Below are 22,189 nucleotides of genomic sequence, written 5' to 3'. Positions count from 1 at the left end.
TGCCACCGAAGTTGCGCAAGAGCTACGCAGCGAAGTTTACGTTATGCGCTGTCGCGTACGCTCTCGAACACTGGAACCGGGCTGCAGGACGTCGTTTCGAAGTCCCCAAGAAAATGATTCGCACGTGGCGGCAGTCGTCTAGGAAGCTACAGGCGATGAAAAGCGGGAAAAGGGGCAGACCGTGGAAAGAAGGCGTGATGGCCTGAACTTGAGGACCGGCTCCTAAAGTGGGCTCTTGAACAACGAGCTGAAAGTAGGGCATTGTCGACCGTGCAGTTGCGCTTAAAAGCCCACGCACTGGCCAATGAAATGGGTGCCACTGGCTTTGTTAGTGGGCCTTCATGGTGCTACAGGTTTATGCGCCGCAAAGCGTTGTCAGTCAGAGCGCGAATGACGATGTGCCAACAGCTGACAGACGACTTCACAGAAAAAGTGGAGAAGTTTCAAGAATTCGTGAAGAATGAAGTTGACAACAATAACATCACTGTTAACATTGTTAACATGGATGAAGTGCCTTTAATGTTCGACATTCCTAGTCAAAGAGTGTCACACAGAAAGGCGATAGGACAGTGACAATCAGAACCACTGGGCACGAAAAGTCGCACTTAACTGTTGTACTTGCGTGCTCTGTCGATGGTACAAAGCTGCCGCCAATGATCATTTTCAAAAGAAAAACAATGCCAAAAGAAAGTTTTCCGTCTGGCGTTCTTGTCGTAACTAATGAGAAGGGCCGGATTGATGAAGAGATAATGGAAGTCTGGCTTGAGAAGTGCTTTTCTAAGTGCACGGATGGATTTTTTCACGCCCGAAAGGGCTTTCTGGTCATGGACAGCATGCGGGCGCACTTGACAGATCTAACCCTAAAACGGATCAAGGCGAAGAACTGCACCCAACAATAATACCTGGCGGCATGACCAAGATTCTGCAGCCTCTGGATATTGCTGTGAACCGCAGCTTTAAAGCTGTTTTGAGGCGCATTTGGGAAGCGTGGATGACCGAGGGTGAGCATAGTTACACCGCAACTGGACGCACGAGGCGCGCTTCATTTAGCGAAGTGGGTCCAGGAGGCCTGGAGTACAGTTACAATGGAAACAGTAACTGCAGGCTTCCGAAAGGCTGGCCTGCTAGCTTCATCGGCACCTGAGGAAGACGACTATAAGAGCATCGATTCCGAGGAAGATGCCCCTGCAATGCTGCTGCCAGAAATCGGCGAAGTTTTTGATAGCGCCTCTGAAGACGAAGCCTTTGAAGGCTTTGAATGAAAATAAAATGTTGCTGCTGTACCGATGCATTTTTTTTGGGGGGGGGGAGGGGGGGGGGGGGTGCGTGAGTATTGACTTTTTTTCTATCTTTTCGCGCCGTGTAAGGAGTGCTCGCACAGGCACAGAGCATTTAGCGATGGTCGCGCAAGCATGTACAGTCTAGTCCCGTTGCCCTAAATAGGTAAATTAAGGTGCGTCTTATATACCAACTTTTTCATTGAAAGCCTACACATATGGGGGGTGCGTCTGATACACCAGAAAATACGGTAAGCACTATAACGATGTCTTGCAGCTAATACGGCCTTCCACACACCCTTTATAATGTCAATGTTAAAAATACCGCCAGCTTTTCCTACTGCATCGCACACAATTCATTGCAAGATGTAAGACAAACCTTCCAAGCTTTCTACACAGATCTGTCGATTGATGCTGAAGCCTCTCTCGACTGTTGCCTGACCACAAGCAATAATTTTTTACAACCTTCCAAAGTTCTGCATAAGCACCGAACTGCGAGAGCTCACTAAAAAAATGTGTCTAGACTGGTGACTTCCTTGAAAAGTCGCAGTTGATGTTTATGTTCTTGCAACAGCTCAGTGTACTCTGCAAGTACTGGCTCGGCACATTTGCTGAGGGTCAAGAGGAAAGCCCTCGATCCGCTTGGAACCTACCTCAAGGACTTTCTTCGTTACTGCGACTAGGAAGTGCTTGCACTCCACCCTACACTAAAATATATCTTTTGCACTTGCTTTGCACTTCTTCACAATTCGTTTGACTGTGCAACTGAGGTCCAGTACATCAATTTGCAGCAAGCCAGTAATCCCTGTAGCTGAAGAGAACGTCGAACATTTGATAAACTTTGCCGTCAACTTCCTGATGATCGTTTCTAAGTCTCTTGACAGAAGAAGCGACATGGGCTTGTCTGTTTGGTACTCAATCTTTCAAGAAATGCTTTAGTATAGCAGGGACACTATGAAAAAGTCCAGCTTTGCACTACTAATGCATCCCGGCTGAATTGAACAATTTTCTGAAAAGACACACACTTTGCCAGGCTCACTTGCTTCTTCCTTGCAGATCATTCCAAAGTTACAGAGCTCTTTCAATAACAGACACATTCTCAGCCAAGCTATGCGCAACATTTTTAGGGGAAACTTTGCCTAACCAGTGACGGTTGAACATCTTGTCTCCTAGCTGGGGCATCCTCAAACAGTGCACATAGACTAGACAAAAAGGTGTCAAGTCCCCAATTACTGTATTTACTCGCATAATGCTCGCACCCCCAATATTGGGCGCCAGGAATCGTAATTTTTTTTCCTCGCATAATCGACGCACCACCAATATTACCACCGCGAGAGTCGTCTGGATGGATGGATGGATGGATGGATGGAATATAGGATCGTCCCCTTTGAAACGGGCTGGTAGCAGTAGCTATCATGCTCATTTTCCTCCCTATATCTTAATTATTGATTTAGATTGGTTAACTAAACCATCATTCTATTTATTAAATTTTTGTTTCTACATTACTAACATTATGTCCCTTCTCTGCTTTTAAGCCACCAATCTTCCAGTCGTCTTTTGCTAGTTTCCACTGCCGGCTTATTCACCCGGCCACTGGTATCTCTAAACCCCATTCTGCTAGTAGTAACAAGCGCCATCTTTGGAGCGCTACTGAACTTAGCTGGCCTCGTTGTGTGCACGCGCTACAAGGCGGCGATAGCGTGCTTGGGTAGATCATCATCATCGGTTATGCTTGCCTTTTTATTTTATTTTTTTTTTTTACCTCCACGATGCTCATCGTCAATATTTTGCGAGGTGTCTCCGCGTCTCGTTGTCATTGTTCCTTCATTCCATCCGTGTTACTTGCTTTGTTCCGTCTACCGTGTTCTTGGTGCCGCATCGCGGTGGGGCGGTACGCAAGCTATGCAGCTGCTTTTAAGCTGAAAGCTTTCAAGTACGGGCTACAGCATAGCAACCGCGCTGCTAGCAGACACTTCGGCGTCGACAAGTTCTGCGCAATGCGCTACTAGAGACAGCGATTGCAGTGTCGATACGGACTCGGACCAAGTCTCTGATCGAGAGTAGAACTGTATGGTCAGCTGTGAGCATTATACCACGGAACGCGGGGAGAGATGATGAGGCTGCGTGCGATAAATAAAGTGCTTCAGCAATTTGTGCTTTTGGCGACCCTGTACTTTTAAAACAAGGGTAAGTTCCGCTTGAAAGTAATGTTATGGTTATATTTACAATAGTTGACCTAAGAAACCCGATTCGCACCTATTTAAAACATTTGCTCGAAATTTTTCCCGCAAAATTATCGCACCCCCAACTTAGTATCAAACTTGGCATCAATTTTTCGCAAAAAAAAAGTGCAAGCATTATGCGAGTAAATACGGTACCTGCTGCAATGGCTGCTTTGTAGGCAATGTGTATTGTGTGGAAGCCACAAGAGCCCTAAGTCGAGGCACTGGACATGGTAGTTTTCCTGTAGGTGGCATTGGAGGATATTCAAGAACTTCATGTTCACACTGGCTCCATCCACTGAGATTTGAAAAAGCATCCTCGCCAGTAGCAAAAGTTCCAATGCACTCAACAGTTTCAGACGTCGTCTGCCCCGTGAACGCAGATGTGTAGTATCCCGTGACCACTTTTTTTCACAAGTCCCAAAATATTATGAGCCCACCCATCCATCCATCCATGAAAGAGGGGATGGAGCGCATTTGGCAAGCACTCGCAGATTATGACTAGCAGCTTACCGGTATTGCTCAAGAGGAAAGTATACAACAGTTGCATCTTGCCTGTACTCACCTATGGGGCTGAAACAGGGAGGCTAGCCAAGAGAGTTCTACTTAAGTTGAGGACAACCCAGAGGGCTATGGAACAAAAAATGGTAGGGGTAACATTAAGAGATAGGAAGCGTGCAGAGTGGGTCAGAGAAATAACTCAAGTTACCGACATTCTAGTAGAAATTAAGAAGAAGAAATGGACATGGGCAGGACATATAGTGCGAAGAAAGGATAACCGATGGTCACTTAGGGCGACAAACTGGATTCCAAGGGAAGGAAAGCGTAGCATGGGGCAGCAGAAAATTAGGTGGGCGGATGAGGTTAAGAACTTCGCAGGGGTCAAGTGGATGCAGCTCGCACAGGACCGGGTTAATTGGAGGAATATGCGTGAGGCCTTCGCCCTTCAGTGGGTATAGTCAGGATGATGATGATGATGCTGATTTGTTTTTCTTGCAGGGACTCTTACACAGGATCATCAAAAAGTATGACGCAGCTTTCGCACTGGTCTATATCTCACTGCAGCGATGAAAGAAAATAGGGTCGGAGGCCGTGACAAGTCACATATGCACATTTCTTTTCACTGCATGAAAAGCCTTGAGCAATCTCACTATTAGGAAAATATGCGCTTCAACACCTCGCCTGTTTCGGACGAAGACCTTCAGGAGCAGTGGGATGAGCATCCACAAAATTTCCGCACCTGTCACCAGTTCATTGACCTTGTACGCACTGTCGACGTCAGATGACCGCGATGGAGTATCGATGGGTCACAAGTTCGTGCTAGCAGTAAAATATTCAAGCACCGAATCTGCCGCTGCTTTCTTCGTACTTGCGCTGTGCTTAGCATCTCCTCGAATTTGGTATGCACAGTCGGACGTTTATTTTAATATATCCCACTTCAACTCATTCTGAAAGGGGGCTGCTGTTCTCTTTGTCTCCTTTTCATCCTTTGAGATCTTTTTTTTTTGGTGAACACTTATGACATTTTGGTCTGCTAATCCTTCTGCTACTTCATCTTCGGTCAGAGCTGTCAAGTCTATTCTGGATATTACTCCTTTTACAGTTTTACATCGGTGCTGAGCGATGGAGACAATAATGCCTTCAAAAATGGACGACGCGCTAACAAGGCATTCACAAGAAAGGGGGCAAGTGCTCACTGACAATTAAGCCTTTATAGAACGGAAACACATAATATATGTTGGCAGCAAACGTCACAACGTGAAAAGACCATAAAACCGATAAAAGAAAACAGCCATAAAACCGATAAAAGAAAACAGCCATAAAACTGATTAAAAAAAAAATAATAATGATTGGATGAGTAGGCTAAAAACAATGGTTCGGAAAAGAAACTGATCTATGGCACGTGGTGTATAGGACCAGACGAACATGAAGACAATCACAAAAAAATTATCAAAAAACTAACAATCACAAAAAGAAACCTATAAGACAAATGACTAAAAAGAAAATCATAAATAAAAAGACTAGCGCAAATAACAGACACAGACATAGGAGTAGACAGGAGTCTATGTTACTTGCGCTAGTCTTTTTATTTATGATGACACACCAACTAGCCCAGCTTTCTGCTTTGACTAAAAAGAAAAATACTTCAAGCATCTTAGCAAAAAAGAGATAGTGGTTTTTCAATTCCTTAGATATGCGCATCTTTTTGCAGATCTAAATTCATGCACAAAATTCAACTGCGCCCTTGTAGAAAAGAGAACTCTGATATAGCACTTTGGACGGTTCACTAACGCAATCTAGACCTTCCCTTTTTATGAAGAAGGCTTTTTTTAACTCACGAGCTACATTGTCTCGACTCCTGTCCAGTACAGTAGTCTCTTTTAGTCGAGGCATGCATTCACACTTCTTGTAGTGAATCGACAGATTGGATTCAGTGCCCTTCTCAAGCGATCGCTCGTGCTCTCTCAAACGCTCCTTCAAACATCTTCCAGTCTGGCCGATGTATACTTTTCTGCATGTGATCAGGATCTGATAGAGACAACACATTCCTTGCACCCGACGTACAGTTGGGCATGGCACGTTCTACGCATTCGTTTCCTGGTTTCTGGTTATTAGCCCGGGGACCCAAGGAAGCCAGCTTGCAAGTTGCAGAAAATACTACCGAAAATTTGAATTTATTTGCGACCTTCTTCAAGTTGTGCGTCATGTGATGACAATAGGGCACAACTACAGGTTTAACCCTCCCAGAATCCACTTGAGTGCCTCTACCTCTTGTGACTTTTATTTTTTTTTTAATCAAGGACACAACTACTGCAGATATAACGGTCTGTGGGAAGGCTGCCTTATGTAGCCTTTAAATCTGGAGTTCAAAGCTAATTAGCATGCAATGCTCACACGATTTCTTTAAAGAGGATTTCAAGACTGATGTGGCTATGGATCTTTTCACTGTCTCGAAGGGGGCCGACTCATAATATAAAAGCGATTTTTGTGCTCGGGGGTGGTACATCCAGCCAACTCCTCCTTGTGCAAAGGAGAGTTCTAGATCCAAAAACTGCAGCTTATTGCTTTCTGGCCGTTCAAAAGTGCACTCCAAGCCATGGCTACACTCTCTAAATACATCTAGAATTTCATTTATAGTGCCTTGGTAAGTCAATGGGTCCCGTCTGTTTAACACTATTAGAATATCACCTACATACCTGGACACCATTATAATCTTCCCTTAGTCAAAAGTTACTGTCAAGAACTGTGTTAATGGCGGAGAGAAAAATGTTACTTAAAGGGACACTAAACACACCCAAATATGCTATCAAAATCTAATAAGCGGCATTTGGTGACACTGTCGCCGCATATCGGGCAGCGAAAAATCGAATTATTGCTGAAGTATTGCAATAAGAAGTTGAGGTTTTTATTGTTCCCGCCGGTCGAATTCAAACTGTTTTCTCCTACTACGTAGTAGGTTTGGATGACGGACACTATGACGGAAGAGGAGACTCCGTGATTGCTGGCGCGCGAGGAGCGGAGAATACTTCGCAGGTGCGTGCCGGGTCATGATCTTCATTCGATACGCACTTAGGGTAGGTGCATCTGCCGCTCCAAGCTTGCATTTCAGGCACCACAGATCCAAAACTAAACTATCCGAGCATGCACGAAGTGCCTGAGCCGGAACATAACCGAAACTGAAGTGGACACCTGTGGCGCCGCCAAGTATATTTTTTTATTTGCCTTGCAACATTTACGTCGTCTTTTCATCATTGTTTACGTGTGATAAAAGCATGTTATCATATTCGAGACAAAACAGACAACCGCATTCAAACGGGCAACGTAACTCGCCTCTGGGATCCCTTGCGCGTCACGTGATTTGTAGTTGCGAGTCTCGGCCATTTCGGCTGCGGTGGCGATACCTGTATTCCTGTTCTTCCTCTTCACTACCTTATAATAGCTCTGTTTTCAGTAAGAGTGGCTTTCTTGTAATCAGAAACTGGCATTCTATCGATGCAAGCCCACTTCATTTTTCTCTTTAGTGTCCCTTTAAAACAGGAGCAACACAAGAACTTTAGCAAATGTCCTTTTTCTGTATGCAAACGTGATCCTCAAATTAAACCATCGTGGCGCTAAGATAGAATTCCAACAAGGTAAAGAACCCATCTATTGACATGCCCACTGCATTGTGGATATGTACAACACCTTTCTTTTCAATACAGGACTTAACCGCTAGAAAACAGCTCTTTGTGTGGAATAGAATAAAAAAGATCTTTAACATCTACTGAAAAAAAAAAACGTGCCTACAGTTCCACAGGACTGTAAGAGACCCATTACATCAGTGGAGTTTGTTGTAGCAAATGGATCCTCTACTTCAAGCGAGTTCAGAAACTGGCTTATAGTATGTCGTTGCCAAGACTCGTGCTCACTAGCAATGCAACGAAACGGAACTTCTTCTTTGCGAATCTTGGCTGTGAAAAACATGCTTAGTGTCCTTTCCTTGCACTTGCTTATAGCATTCGCTATCTTTTCCGGTTCTAGGTTTGTACAGAGGGAGACTGCCTGAGACTTGACTTTAGCTGGCTTGAGATTTGTTGGAGCGAAATTCTTTTCTACAGCACGGCAGGAATTTTCTTTGTAGATTCCTAGCAGGACCACCACGAAGCCCCCTTCCTTATCAACTTTCATTAGCCACAGACCGCTTTCCTTGAAAAAAGTGACGACGGCGTTGATCTTAGACTGGCCGCCTGGGGCTCTCTTCGGAACTGTTCTTGACAGCAGGAATCTCTTGCGATCTTTGGGTGACGCCTTCCCCGCAACACACCTATTCAATGAGAGAAGTTCCTGGGCCGCATTCGCAGCTTCGAGGCTGAACATCGCAGTATTTCTATATCTATGTCTGCAGTAGTTGAGTCCTTGATTCAAAAAATAAAAGGTACAAGAGGTAGAGGCACTCAAGTGGATTCTGGGAGGGTTAAAACTGTAGTTGTGCCCTATTGTCAGCGCATGGCGCAGAACTTGAAGAAGGTCGAAAATAAGTTCAAAGTTCCCGTAGTATTTCTGCCCCTTGCAAACTGGCTTCCTTGTGCCCCCGGATAAATAACCAGAAACCAGGAAAGGAAATGTGTGGAACGCGCCATTCAGAACCGCATGTCGGGTGCATGGAAGGCGTATATCAGATCCTGATCACATGCGGTAAAGTATACGTCGGCCAGACTGGAAGATGTTTGAAGGAGCGTTTGAGAGAGCACGAGCGATCGCTTGAGAAAGGCACTGGATCCAATCTGTCAATTCACTGCAAAAAGTGTGAATGCATGCCTCGCCTAAAAGAAACTATGGCACTGGATAGAAGTCGAGACAATGTAGCTCGCAAGCTGAAGGAAGCCTTCTTCATAAAAAGTAAAGGTCTAGATTGCGTTAGCGAACTGTCCAAAGTGCTGTATCAGAGTGAGTTCTCTTTTTTAGAACGGCGTAGTTCAATTTTGTGCATGAATTTAGAACCGCAAAACGATGTGCATGCCTGATGAGTTGAAAACCACTATATTTGTTGCTAAGATGCTTGAAGTATTTTTCTTTTTAGTCTGTCTGTTTTTTTTTTTTGTGATTGTCAGTTTTTCGATCAATTTTTTGTGGGTGTCTTCATGTTCACCTGGTCCTATTGGCCTCGAGATCGAGCAGAGTCGCCACCTTGCGGCTCAGTGGCGAAACCTACTCAGTGTGGTCGCGTTTTCGCGTCGCGTGCCAGCCCGCAGTGATTTACGCGCGTGCATGCGGCGTGTACAGGAGTGTTTGTTTGTTTCGCAGTTCCTGTGAGCTTTTGCTTACCTATAAGCCTCTTGCAAAATAAATATGAACAGTCTATAACCCCACGCTTCATTAAAAAAAATATACTTGTCCGTATTGAGCATGTCATGCTTGGTTATATAAGGACATCATTAAAAAAAATATACTTATCCGTATCGAGCATGTCATGCTTGGATAAGGACATCATCCATTGCGGTCTTCGGCGCTTGAGATCCTTTGACATGCAATGTCTCAAACGAAGTGGTACTGTCGTTAGCGCCGTGTCAAAGCAAAACAGGTCGCTGCCGTCAATAAAAGTTAATGCAAACGCTCAGAAATCGCATATTCCCGTTTCTGTTTGGAATACCGCAGCTACTAAAACATATGCCACCGCAGACTGCTTTATATAGCAGAATGCAGTTTGAACAGACCACTCTATGCCTACTATGCCGTCTGTATGCACGGTGCAGTAATTGGCCACAACCTCCCATGACTAGTCCTATAAAAACCTGGCCCTCAGTCCCCACTGGCTGCAAAGCAACTCACCACTGCCGTGGCCAGATTTGTAACACAGCGGAGGGTGCTAAGAACCTCTTGATTCGGACAGGCCGCCATTGGAAAATGACGCTGGCAATGTTCAACGTTAAAAGCCTAGCTAGTGCGGGTAGTTTAGCAGTACTGTTAGAGGAGTTACAGGGCCTCAAATGGGATGTGATAGGACTTAGTGAGGTGAAGAGGCCGAATGAGGGATATATGCAAATGATGCATATACAAGGCACCATTATGTTCCAGCTATCTTCAACGAACTACCGGACCATGTATTTTCTTTGACCCTCCCGCAAAACACTGAGAGTTTGTGTTCAAGCGTTAGAGAACCTATAATATGTACTGATGCTATCAGTGCATTTTTATAGTGTGTTGTGCCTAATGTTTCTTTTTTTTTCCTTGTTCCTTTTCTTTTTTTTTTTTTGCCACTGATGGAGTTCTGATGTCCTGTAAGCCTTCCCACAGGACGGGGTCGTGCCAGAAGTTGGAAGGCAGATAGATCTTGGTCCTGTTGAGCACAGCACTTCCACTTATTTCACCACGCATACCTCTGTCCTTCCACTACTTCGTCTTCGTTCCTCCATGACACTATACTGAAGGGCGGGCATATGTAATGTTATCGAGGTTTACTGGAGGGATCAGAATTAGGATTACGGGTTCTTTGTCAATAAGCATGTAGCTGGTAATGTAGATAAATTATATAGCATTAATGAGTGGGCAGCCGGCATCTTGATTAAGCTTAACAAGAGGTATAAACTGAAGGTTGCATGGGCATATGTACCTACATGTAGTCATAATGACCAGATAGTCGAAAGCTTTTACAAAGATGTAGAACCGGCAATGCGAAAAGTAAAGACGCAGTATACTGTACTAATGGGCAACTCCAATGCCAAGGTAAAGAAAAAGCAGGCAGGAGACCAGGCAGAGGGTGGCTATGGCATTGGTTCTAGGAATAGCAGGGGGGAGTTACTAGTTGAGTTTGCAGAGCGCAATAACGTAAAAATCATGAATACCTTCTTCAGCAAACCGAAGAACCGGAAGTGGGCGCGGAAAAGTCCTCACGGGAAACCAAAAATGAAATTGACTTCATACTGTGTTCTAACCCTGGCATTATGCAGAATGTAGAGGCAATCGGAAAGGTGCTATAAAGTCATCCCAGGATGGTAAGGTCTCGAATTAGTCTAGCTTTGAAAAGGGAACGCAACAGATTAGTAGAAGTAGTACATCAATCAATTAGCAGTGAGGGGGAAATTAAAAGAATTCAGGACCTCGCGACAGAATAGACATTCAGCTGTAACCGAGGATAGAACTAAGCTTTAACCCTAGCGTAGAAACGAACAATGATACCTTCAGAGATACCATTACAGAGTGCACGACAGAAATAGGAGGTAAGTCACCGACGATACCAGTAAACTATCTAAGGAGACGAAAGGTGTTTATTAAAGAGGTAGAGACACCATATTACAAGGTTGTGCAACGCTTGTCACATGCTTTCCTTGTGTTTGAGGACCATCACAGTCAAGTGTTAGACTCAAGGGAAGCATAGAAAATATTTTAATTACTTTTTAAAGTTTGTGGAAATGTTCGCTCTTGCATTCGGGACCTATCTTTAGCACATTGAATGTGACGTAGGTTCACTGAAAAAACCATAGTCAAGTATTTGTGGTGTCATTGCACAGTTTTCTGACGTAAGAGACAATCCTGCTGTTCACCTCGTTTCGGCTGTTCTTTTGCACCCGTAGCGTTCAAACAGTTCTAATGCACGGACAGCATGACAGCTCACTGTAGCCAAAATTATGCTTAATGAGAATATTCATTCACTAAAATTTTAGAAGGCTGCAGCCGATGGCTTGCAGCATTGCTCGGCGTACCGGGGTTGTACCGGCGCTTCGTGATGATTTCGTGAAAAGTGATACCGTATTTGTTGCGTAATCAACCCACTCGCATAATGAACCCATCTTCCATTGTCACCGCTGAGAATTTCAAAAAAAAAAAAAGGAAGAAAGAAAGCATTAGCAGATGGCGCGTCCTTGTTTTGGCATTTATTGGCAGCGCGACAAGGTAGTGTGCAGCGATAACGTCACATGTTTATTTTTTGACTATACTTTTGATTGATACTGTGGTGGCAGGGAGCGAACTTGGTAAAGTGCCCGTGATGGCTTGATTCCACAAGCCTGGTTCGATTTAACCCGCCGCGTTTAGGGGAGGTGCAGTCCACTGCCACAAAATCATTGGAAAGCGTGATAGCTGCAAATGCCATTTGAAGCGAACAAAGCTAAAGTCGGTGTCATGATCGCAGCTGACCGCGTGCTTTTGTTGATTCATACAGGAAAAGATGGACGACTTTTGAAAAAAAAAAATATCTGCTGCTTCGTAACATCCGCAGCTGCCTAGCTTACCCTAGGCCACACGTTCAGCACGACGACAAGGATAGACGACTCTTGCAAAAAAAGAAAAAAAAAAAGAAGAGAAAAAAAAAAAAGAGCAATCAAATCTGCCGCTTCTTAACTTCCGCAGCTGCCACGATCAACGAGGATCTATAAACAATGACCACGCTACGCCGTACATTCAGCATGACAACACAATATGCGCATCGCATGTCACAAGACACACTGGAGAAAGTGTCCGACATTCTGTCTGCCACGGGCTGAGCTGGCTTGTCAGCACATGCGTAGTGCTTGCTACTGCAAATGAAGACTGGAAAAAAGAGAAGAAAGAGAAAAAGAAAGAATGGGCACACACTTGTGCTTTTCTCTACTGCGTTGTTTCCCTCTCTCGAACACCACGACTGCATTGGCTGCGTCTTCTCCGTAGCAGCCGCTGTCAGTCCAGTTCCCTCTCGTTCCTTCACGCACATGGTTTGCAAATGTCACGTGCTGGCGCGCGCCAAACGATCACCGCAAACGCGCACGCCTTTAGGGAAAGGGCGTGGTGCCGATCTGTTCTCATTCCTTTTGCACATGACTTGAAAACATCACGCGGCAAACAGCCGAGGGTGATGCAATCGTCTTTGGGGAAGGCGCACCGTACAGTCTGTGGTGTGGAGTTCGATATATTGAACGACCGGTGAAACTGAGCTTGATATACGACGCATCTTTCCTATACTTCTACATGGGATTTTGAAGGGGATATTCCGTGAGTTCGATATAACCAAAATTCAAATTATCCGGGTTGCATATATCCGTGTTTAACTATTTCTAACAGCAGTCGGCTTTGAATTGAGCATTCTATTAGGCTTAGTACCAACTTGTTCCTCGACGACTAGCGCCACGAGAGTGTGACACAAGGGGCGCTACAGGGCTCCCCCCCATGCAGTGGAGCCACCCTGGAGACAAGTTGTGATGCACAGAAGGTTAGCTGGGCTGAAGCGAGAGTCAGCGGAAGGACCACGGGAGCAAGAGTGGCAACACAGGTGGGTAAGAGTCTGTCACATCACGAATGAGCATGCAGAATGGTCCATCGTAGGCCAGCGTTGGGGGGTGGAAAACAGTGGCAGGAGCCACCCACATCCTGGCTGGCAGTCAGCAGGAATGACAGGAGTAATGCGCTGAAAAGTGTTGCGTAGGTCCCAGAAGTGCAAGGATGAAAAGAGGGTGAGTATATTTCTCTAGGAAGTTGCAGGAAAACATTGTAGACCACAGAAGAGCTGTCAAGGTGAGCCTTCAGTGCTGAGCGGAAGAAAGTGGCCATACCAGCGTTCCCTTGGCTGATAAGTGGTAAGGGCAGCCTTCAATTATCGATGAAGTTGTTCTGCCAAGGTTTGAAATGTGGAATGCGCTAACAAGTGAAATTGTTAACATTACTAACCCTGATGTCGTTTTCCAAAAAAAACTGAACGCTTTTTCGCCAATGAAAATGATGTTATTTGACTGTCGGGAATTTTCAGCTCCATTGTGTTCCTTTTTGTTTGTACTGTTGCTATGTACGATTGACTTGACCCCCCCTGTATGAGCCTGGAGAAGGCTTACAGTATTAATAAAAAAAGAAAAGGCAGTAGGTAGTCGTGTGGATACCAGTATTGTGATATGGGCAGCGAACAGGGGCACCAACTGAAACTGGTGGCTGCAGTCGATGGCGACAACCGAGCTGAAGCAAGGCACCCAGCTGGCCACTACAGCTGTTTCCCCAGTGATCCCCAGATGTGAGCAGGTGAAAGGCCACATATGGTGACGGGAGGGGCCACAAAAGTCTATGTGGGATACCCTCGCACTGAGAGGCCAAAAAGAAGAGGCAGGTGCGATGGAATTTGATGCGCTGGCACGGAAGGAAGGCCTAGCGACGGATGTCGGCATCGACGCATGGCCAAAGGAAATGAGATGCGACCAGATGCTGTGCCACGCACGAGTACCAGGGTGGTTCACGTGCTGCAAGTTAGAGGCAAAGGCAGGTAGAAACCAATGGTTTCCTTCTGGATGCACTGGGCATTGTATGCAAGGCAAATGCTCAGCCCCTGCTTCATTGTATCACCATAACATCTTGACGCAGGTCGGCAGTAAATGTTTTTCCCAAGAAACAAACATTTGCTGCAGATAGTGCTTCGTGGACAATCAACCCCAAACAGAACACTGTAGCCATAATATCTACAACAAAATTCTTCCTTCTCTATTCGTAACATTACCACTTACATGCCTAGATGCTTGCAAGGTATGGTTAGAGGATCACAGCTTTACTATCTGTGACTGGGAGCTGCTGCGCTTCTGTCTGCTTTTCTCCCCTGGTGCTGTAGGTGTACTTACTGTGCGAGAGATGACGAAGAAGCGCTGGTTCCAGGCAGAGTTGTTGCGCACGTCCTCGGTCAGCAGGCGTTGGGTGAAGTCCAGCTCCCCGTCCCAGAGGCCGAACTCGGCCAGGGCCCACTGCCGGTGCTGCCAGGCATGGTAGTTCTTGGCGTCCATGGCCAGGATCAACTCGGTGAACGCCTTCTCCCCAGAGCCATCCTGGAGCCACTCGACCACCACCCGCCGATGGTGCCACACCTGCCCCCACACACTGTGCTTTCCAACACAAGTAGGCCAGAAAGAACACTACACAGAAAGACCATGTACAGAACAGGACATACGCATGCCCCTATGCTGTTAGCACCACAGCTCCTCAATACCACCAGTTACGAAACTTCCCATAGGGCCCATGTATCAGAAAAACAGCAGTTTTGATTGGTCAAAATTTGGGTGTTACAAATAGTCGCGGCACCCGCGGCCAATAAAGGAAACTGCGTCCAAATTCCAAACTTTCTGATTGTTGATAAATGCACAACCATTATGGAAAATAAAATTAGTTGAAGACTTGCAGTGGCAAAAAGTATTAGGATAACAGCCATATAGTTAATCATGATGGAAAAGAGGAGAGAAAAAATTGATTTCTAAAAGGCAATGGCGGCAATAGCAAAAAGCTTGTATTAGCGCTTCCAGATGATGCGACAATTAATAGACACCCGAAAAATGCACTCAAAATTCGGTCACTTTTTGAAGCGGAGTTTCGCAACTGGTATGATCCAAAAGCTTTGGTTAGCACCTGTTATGGTGCAGTAACATTCTTTCAATCATGACCAAATTGACCAATTTGCCACGAAAAGCTGATACTTGACTCGAATTTCCTCAGCATGCATCCAGAGAAGGAAAAAAAATGTGCTAGCAGAAATCGTGCAGCACAATCGTGAAACCGTGTTTTTCTGTTTCCCTCAGTCGAGTTTGATGAAGGCATCCAAAGGATTGAGTAGCAGCGGCTGTCACAATAGAGGTGGCCTCCGTCCTAAACGGAGGCTAGCCAGCGTTGCCTCGGGGATCCAGACGGAGAAGGTGCAGCAAACAGGAATGGGCGCACCTGCTAATTCACCACCATGCGGGTGCTCTGCAGGGCTGTATGGGAAAACATGAAGATCGGGTAGGCTGCACTTGGATGCCCAGTGGACCCTCACAGGCAAAGCACTACAGTGAGTCTAAAAATGAGCCTCGATGGATGGATGGAATGGAATATAGGAGCATCCCCTTTGGAACGGGGTGGTAGCAGTTGCTATTATGCTCATTTTTCCCCCTATATCTTAATTATTGTTTCAGATTGGTTAACTATACCATCATTCTATTTATTGAATTTCTGTTTCTGCATTACTAACATTATGTCACTTTTCTGCTTTTAAGCTACCAATCTTCCAGTGGTTTTTTGTTAGCTTCCACCACAGGTTTATTCACCCGGCCACTAGTATCTCTAAACCCCAGAGCTTCGGGAAGAGTGACTGCGCCTGCATCGATTTTCGGATGGATACCATTACATTCGAGTATAATATGGTCAACTGTTTCAGTGGAGTTACCACGTACTGCACATGTGTCATCTTCATGGTTAAATTTCTTTTTGTAGCTGCGTGTTCTAAGGCACCTAGATCTTGCTTCAAAAAGTAGGGGACTGCATCTTGAGTTACCAAAGAAAGCTTCCTTCCTGATCTGCCTTTTGCACTCTCGGTATAGCTCGCCACACTGTTTCTTTTCCATCGAATTTATCTGATTTTTACCTTCTGTGTTTTTCACCTGTTGCTTAACGCTTTTTATTTCTTCGTCCTTGTGACCAGTATAGTTACTGGTTAGTTTCCTAGTTCTTTTCCTCCATTGTGAGTCAATCCTTTTTAGGTATAGGTATTTAAATTTAAATTCGCGGAGCCCCTCTCGCGGGCTCCTTGCAAACTATCGCACAGGCGCCGTGAGCGCAGAGGTGGGGCTTCCGTGTCGTCTTCTACAGCGCGCTGGCAGCAGCCAATCACGCCTGCTTTGCCGTGAAGTGAGCTTTATCAAGCCACCGATGCAACACAGAGCTACTGAAAAACTCAAGAAGAACGGAAATCTGAGCTAGTTGGTGCATTGCAAATTCAAAAAACAGCGCCGCTACTTGAGGCAAACAGAGGAAAAGAATAATGGACAAGCGCTGACCAACAACTGAAGTTTATTTGAGAAATACAGTTTTTTTTCTCAAGGACGCTTGCACACCCAAACAAGCAGCAGTCTAATCATGTGAATCCAGATATACAATTCCACTATCATGCACAAGCACTGATGGCATGCAACTATCCCCTTTTCTATGAATGTGATATGCTTAACTCCCTGGTTAGCCTTTAGTTTATATTAGTGTTGTTAAAAAGAGGTGTGCATAGCTTCTTATCGGGGAATTTCGGATCATTATTTAAAGGGCAGTCCCTGTAGTGCTGTTTGTCTCAAGTGGCGGTGCTGTTCTTTTTGAAAAACTACGATCGCAGCAGCAACGACTTACAGTTGCAATAGGCATCATAATAAATAAATGATCAAAATTACCTTCAGGTTTCAGTCAAAGCTGTGCCAGCTCAGGCGCTGCTACTTTGCTGCGATATTTTACAGGTGCAAGCACTCATAGCTTAACCGCCATTGTAGGCCTGTGGCAGAAGAGTGTGGTAATCAGGTCAACCTGCGGTGGCATTTGACGAGCGCCAGACTGCTTCGTATGGCAGTCATTGGTAGATATGCAAATAATATAGTTTTTCTCATCACTGCACACAACCAAGTATGCGGCTATGTAAATTCATTGAAATGTGTGAACAACGGCCAAAGCTTACTAGAACCCCAGTCGTCATGTGCGCATTTCTTTCGATGACCCTCGGATCCACTTGCTGTTCATAGGTCATAAGTAAGTGTATTCTAGTACAGAAAATTAAGCCAGTGCTATTTGTGCCAAGTTATTTGGCAATTCGAAGCTGCTTGATCGCTTCCAAGCGGTTCGGAGAGGAAACGCTGCCTCGTCAGCACTGAGACACGGTTCACCTTAGGTGCGGCTGTTTGATTTCATTGCTTCTGGGGCTTTAGACTAAGCCACCAATGTTGCCGGACAAAGAAAGGCCGCTCATTGTGGAATTGTGTCAACAGGAATATTCTCAACGACAAATTTCGGTACTAACAAATGGGCCCCTTTCTACTGTTAACAGAATAATTCAGGCATATAGATATGAACGTAGGATTCAAGACGCCCCTCGGCAGCCTGACTATGCTGACTGGACAGCGGACAATTGGAAATTTGTGGTCTTTACTGACGAGTCCACGTTCTCTACCAGATGGGAACAAAAGTGAGAGTCTGCCGGCCCGTCAATTTATTTATTTATTTTATTTATTTGTACATACTGCAGCCTCAATGAGGCTATGGCAGGAGTGGGCAAACAAAAAAAAGTGTATCAAGAAAATATGCAGTATATGACTATTGTTGCAAGTCTCTGTAAAATAGGCTGCCATCGGACTTTTTTTTTTTCAGGATGAATAGCGGCAGTGTAACATTATCATGAATACTTATAGACTGAGCAATGTGGGCGCCATGTCAATGCATGGAGTTGGGCTACTTGGTTACAGCTTTCAACAATGTGTCCAAAGAAAACCAGCAAGATGTTGCGTTCAAGAGCACATATTTATTTGTTAGCAGCTCTGGTAGAAGGAAAAAGAAGAATCTGGGTAGTTTTGGCGAAGACGACGTTCGAGCAGTGTCGGCTGGTGCTGCAGGAAAGGCCTGTTGTGTGAAAGCCTTGTCTCCCGTCTCCGCTCTCTGAAACCTCAAGCTGAACTACCCCCGTAACAATATCTTGAACTAATTGGCCAATTGAAAAAATAGTTACATATTTGAAATCAGTGCAAGAAACTGAATCAGAATACCAGGTTTTATCAAATTTGGTCAAAAATTGGAAAAGCAACTTTAAGAGCCATGTCCCCCCTTAAGAGGGTTACCCCCATAACTGCAAGAGCATGGGCTAATTTGTAACTGGCCTCCACAATCCCCAGACCTAAATATCATTGAACACCTGTGGGGAAATGTGAAAGTTGCATTGGCGTCTCAAAATTACATTGATTGTCAGCAGAAAACTTGCAAGCGAGGTGAAAAGCTCCGAGGGCCAATGTTGAGCTTACCGACTCGCTGTACAGCCTCCTCCCTGATAGGAAGAGAGCTGTTATCAATGCTAGCGTTATTAGAAACTTAAATGTGGTGCTTAGGGAGTCGTGCGGTATGCATAGTTCTGGTAATTTTCCCAGATTTCTTGCCCCAGAGTTCCAAATCTTTAATTTATTCCGTTCGCTATTTCTACACTTTTTTATTCTCTTCTGCTTGCTACTCACAACTGGTGAAGTTTTTTTGCAAACCTCCTCCTCCTGTTCCTCATTTCCTTGTCCATTTTCTTCTATAAGAATGTTCCTGCATGTTGATAAGTAAAACGTGTTTATATGCAACACAGCTTCTTGTTTCGTGTTTTAATCATGCTGAAAATGCACTTTTGCAGTGTTTATGCTGAATTTGCATGAATCACTCTCTACTGTCCAACTAGGTCTATTTAGCACTGACTTCGCTGCGCTGAACGTTGACCACAATAAAGTACTAGTGCTCCTGCACTTTTGCGATCAGTCATAAAGGACGCCAAGTTCATTTCGGCTCTCGGTGCTGATGATGTCTACGACTGACAGCGTGCCTTGCTTCAATAATTATTCACGGTGCTTCATCGGCTATAAAAACATCCTACTTCAATGGCTTTTTGGCGTGCTGAGATAACATGATTCTTAATAGAGTGAAATAGCACTGAATATAATTTTATGGACTCGCATTTCTTTGCTTACTGCAAGAATACACTTATGACCTGTGAACAGCAATTAGATCTGAGGGCTACCGAAAGAAATGTGCACACGACGACTGGGATTCTGGTAAGCTTTGGGTGTTGCTCGTGTATTTCAATGAATTTACCTAGCCACATACTTCACTGTAAGCAATGATAAGGAAAATTAACACATTCGCACATCTACCAATGGCTGCCATCCAACGCTGTCTAGTGCTTGTCAAGTGCCACCGCAGGTAGACCTGATTGCCGCACTTTTCCGCCACAAGTCTACAATGACTTGACCTATGAGTGCTCGCACCTGTAAAATATCGCAGCAAAGTACCAGTGCCTGAGCTGGCACTGAGACGTGGAGGTAATTTTGATCATCCATTTATTATAATGCCTATTGCAACTGTAATGCATAAGTGAAGTCGTTGCTGCTGAGGTCTTAGTGTTACATGGAAGTAGGCTGGACAGTTGGGCGAGTTGGTAAGTGGGTGGAACAGCGTGAAGACACGAAGCACACAAGAAGAGAAGCACAACAGATGAGCGCTGACTCGCAACTAAGTTTTTATTAAGAAGAAAGCGGATTCTTATACAAAAAATATGTGACATGATGTTACAAAGATAAGAAACTCTTGACCAGGCAAATTCAAGAGAAATCTTTTCCTTCATCAGCCACGTGGAAAACACCATCAAGCAAGACCAAACAAACGAGAGATCTGAATGAGATCTAATTCCACTCTACTTGTTCCTAAACAGTTCACAAGATCTGTTTGCACTTTTTGTTTTGCATAACCTGATGTTATCTGTGAAGCCACCACCTGCTCTAATGCCTTGGCGCTGCAGGGTACATTGTAAATAAATAAATTGCAATTGTTCTAGATTTGACAGCTAAAAGCTATACAACAGCGGATCGCAAAAAGAAGGCAAGTGCGGATGAAACTAGAAAGGGCTAATTGATAGGATATGCTAGAGGGTGTAGTCACATTGGGGATGATGTATTGGCACAAGCTCCTCAATGCCATGTGGGGTCCTCAATGCACAGGAGGAAAAAGATGACTCGAGGTATTACAAACACTAACATTACCCAGCACACGGGCATTATCAAAATTTCTAAGCACTGATCCCAGTAAACGCCATGACCCCTGAGCCACTGAAGGGAGCACCGCAGGGGAGCACCAGCGTTCAATTAGAAATAGGGAAGGAGCAAATTTGCCTGCTCATTGCACTGCATGCGTCGGTTGTGAACCAGTGTTTACAAGCATTAGAATTCTAGGCAGGAGCAATGATAAAGTGGCCAGTGAAATTCTAGAGGCGTATCATATCAAGAAAAAAGGCGATAATTGTGTTAGTGACACTTCTGTTTCCCTGTACAATTTGTAAAGGAATTTTTTTAGCGGCTTTGGGTGATTGTCGCACAGGTTGTGATTTGCCCTCTCATTCTTTCCGCACCTATCTTTTTGTAGGCATGCGTGTACACTGCCTATAAATGCAGGGTTAAACGAGTAATACCCCGCCGGGGTGGCGCAGTGGTTACGGCGCTCGACTGCTGTTCCCAAAGACGCGGGATCGAATCCCGGCCTCGGCGGCCGCTTTTCGATGGAGGCGAAAAGCAAGGCGCCCGTGTGTTGTGCGATGTCAGTGCACGTTAAAGAACCCCAGGTGGTCGAAATTTCCGGAGTCCTCCACTACGGCGTCTCTCATAGCCTGAGTTGCTTTGAGACGTTAAACCCCACAAACCAAACCAAACCTAAACGAGTAATAAACCAGTTGATAGTTTGCGCTCTTTCTGCCTACTTGTGTTTATTTTTCCTGTGTGTGTCCTTCTGTGCGCAACTTGTTTCTACAATACTGTGTCAAGGTATATGCACTTGAAAGGGCGAATCGGATTAAAAGACGCGTGAAAGAGGGGAAGTGCGGAGCTTCGGTCGCTCAGAGAAAGCATCGCACCTGGTAGTTCTTGGGGTTGTCCTCGATCACCCTCTGGATGTAGTCCAGCTCGTGGCGCAGGTCCGTGCCCAGCTCCTTGAGCAGCAGGCGCCGGTAGTGCCACACCGTGTAGTTCGAGGGGTTCACCGAGGCGGCGTCGGTGACGAGCTCCAGCGCTCGTTCGCTGCGCTCGTCGCGCTTGAGCACCGCGCGGAAATAGTCGAAAACATCGCGGAACTGCTCTGAGTAGGCGATGCGCACCACCGGGTGCTCGCCGTCGTCCTGGGGAACCGGCACCACGTCTCTCCACTCGGGCCGGTCCCTGTAGAACACCCACTTCTCTTCGCCGCAGCTGTCGTCGTCCGCCATGCTGTTTGCTCCGTCGCTTCTGCGCATGCGCCATGCATGCGCTAAATGAAAGAAGTGAGGAGGAATAACTTGCCGGACGTGACGTAAAACTTGTATGTTTTGTTTGTAAAATGTCTGCAACTTCTCGTCGCCGTTTCCAGCGATAGGCAGATAGATCGCTAGAAACGACGACGAGAAGCGGCAGATGTTTTACAAACAAAACATAAAAGGCGGAGACTAGTGACACGCATCGTGGCACAGTAAACCGCTGCTGCCACGCACAAAATACGTCACCTTACGTCATCATAAACTAAGCAAAAGAAAAAAATGTGCGCAACAGCAAGTGAAACATTTATAATACTAATTTATAACTTAAAATTGTTGCTTAAAATAAGTTATTGTTCATTTTCTTAATAATTTGACTTATGTAGGTATCGGCGGCGTTGGCGCGTTGGTCATGGCGTTGGTCGCGCACTCATGGTAGAAGAACAAATGGTAGCGTAACTCCCATAGAAGCCTGCGTG

The 22,189-nt window shown here is 45.3% G+C and overlaps 1 protein-coding gene across 1 annotated transcript in view; it reads right to left on the bottom strand.

Moving 5' to 3' along the window:
- The window catches only part of Fnta (farnesyl transferase alpha), a 34,261-nt gene extending 12,391 nt beyond the window's left edge, over positions 1-21,870 (bottom strand). The window contains exons 1-2 of the mRNA XM_084603529.1: positions 21,339-21,870; positions 14,545-14,784 (exon numbers count right to left, since the gene is read on the bottom strand). Coding sequence (XP_084459655.1) covers positions 14,545-14,784; positions 21,339-21,713 — 615 coding nt within the window. The 5' untranslated portion in view covers positions 21,714-21,870. The remainder of the gene's footprint in view (positions 1-14,544; positions 14,785-21,338) is intronic.
- Positions 21,871-22,189: the final 319 nt, after the last annotated feature.

Source organism: Amblyomma maculatum, chromosome 5, assembly GCF_055883805.1.
Source record: "Amblyomma maculatum isolate TAMU_Amacu chromosome 5, ASM5588380v1, whole genome shotgun sequence".
NCBI classification, from domain to species: Eukaryota; Metazoa; Arthropoda; class Arachnida; order Ixodida; family Ixodidae; genus Amblyomma; species Amblyomma maculatum.
The sequence above is the reverse complement of the archived record's forward strand: the minus strand, read 5'-3'. Positions and strand labels throughout refer to the sequence as shown.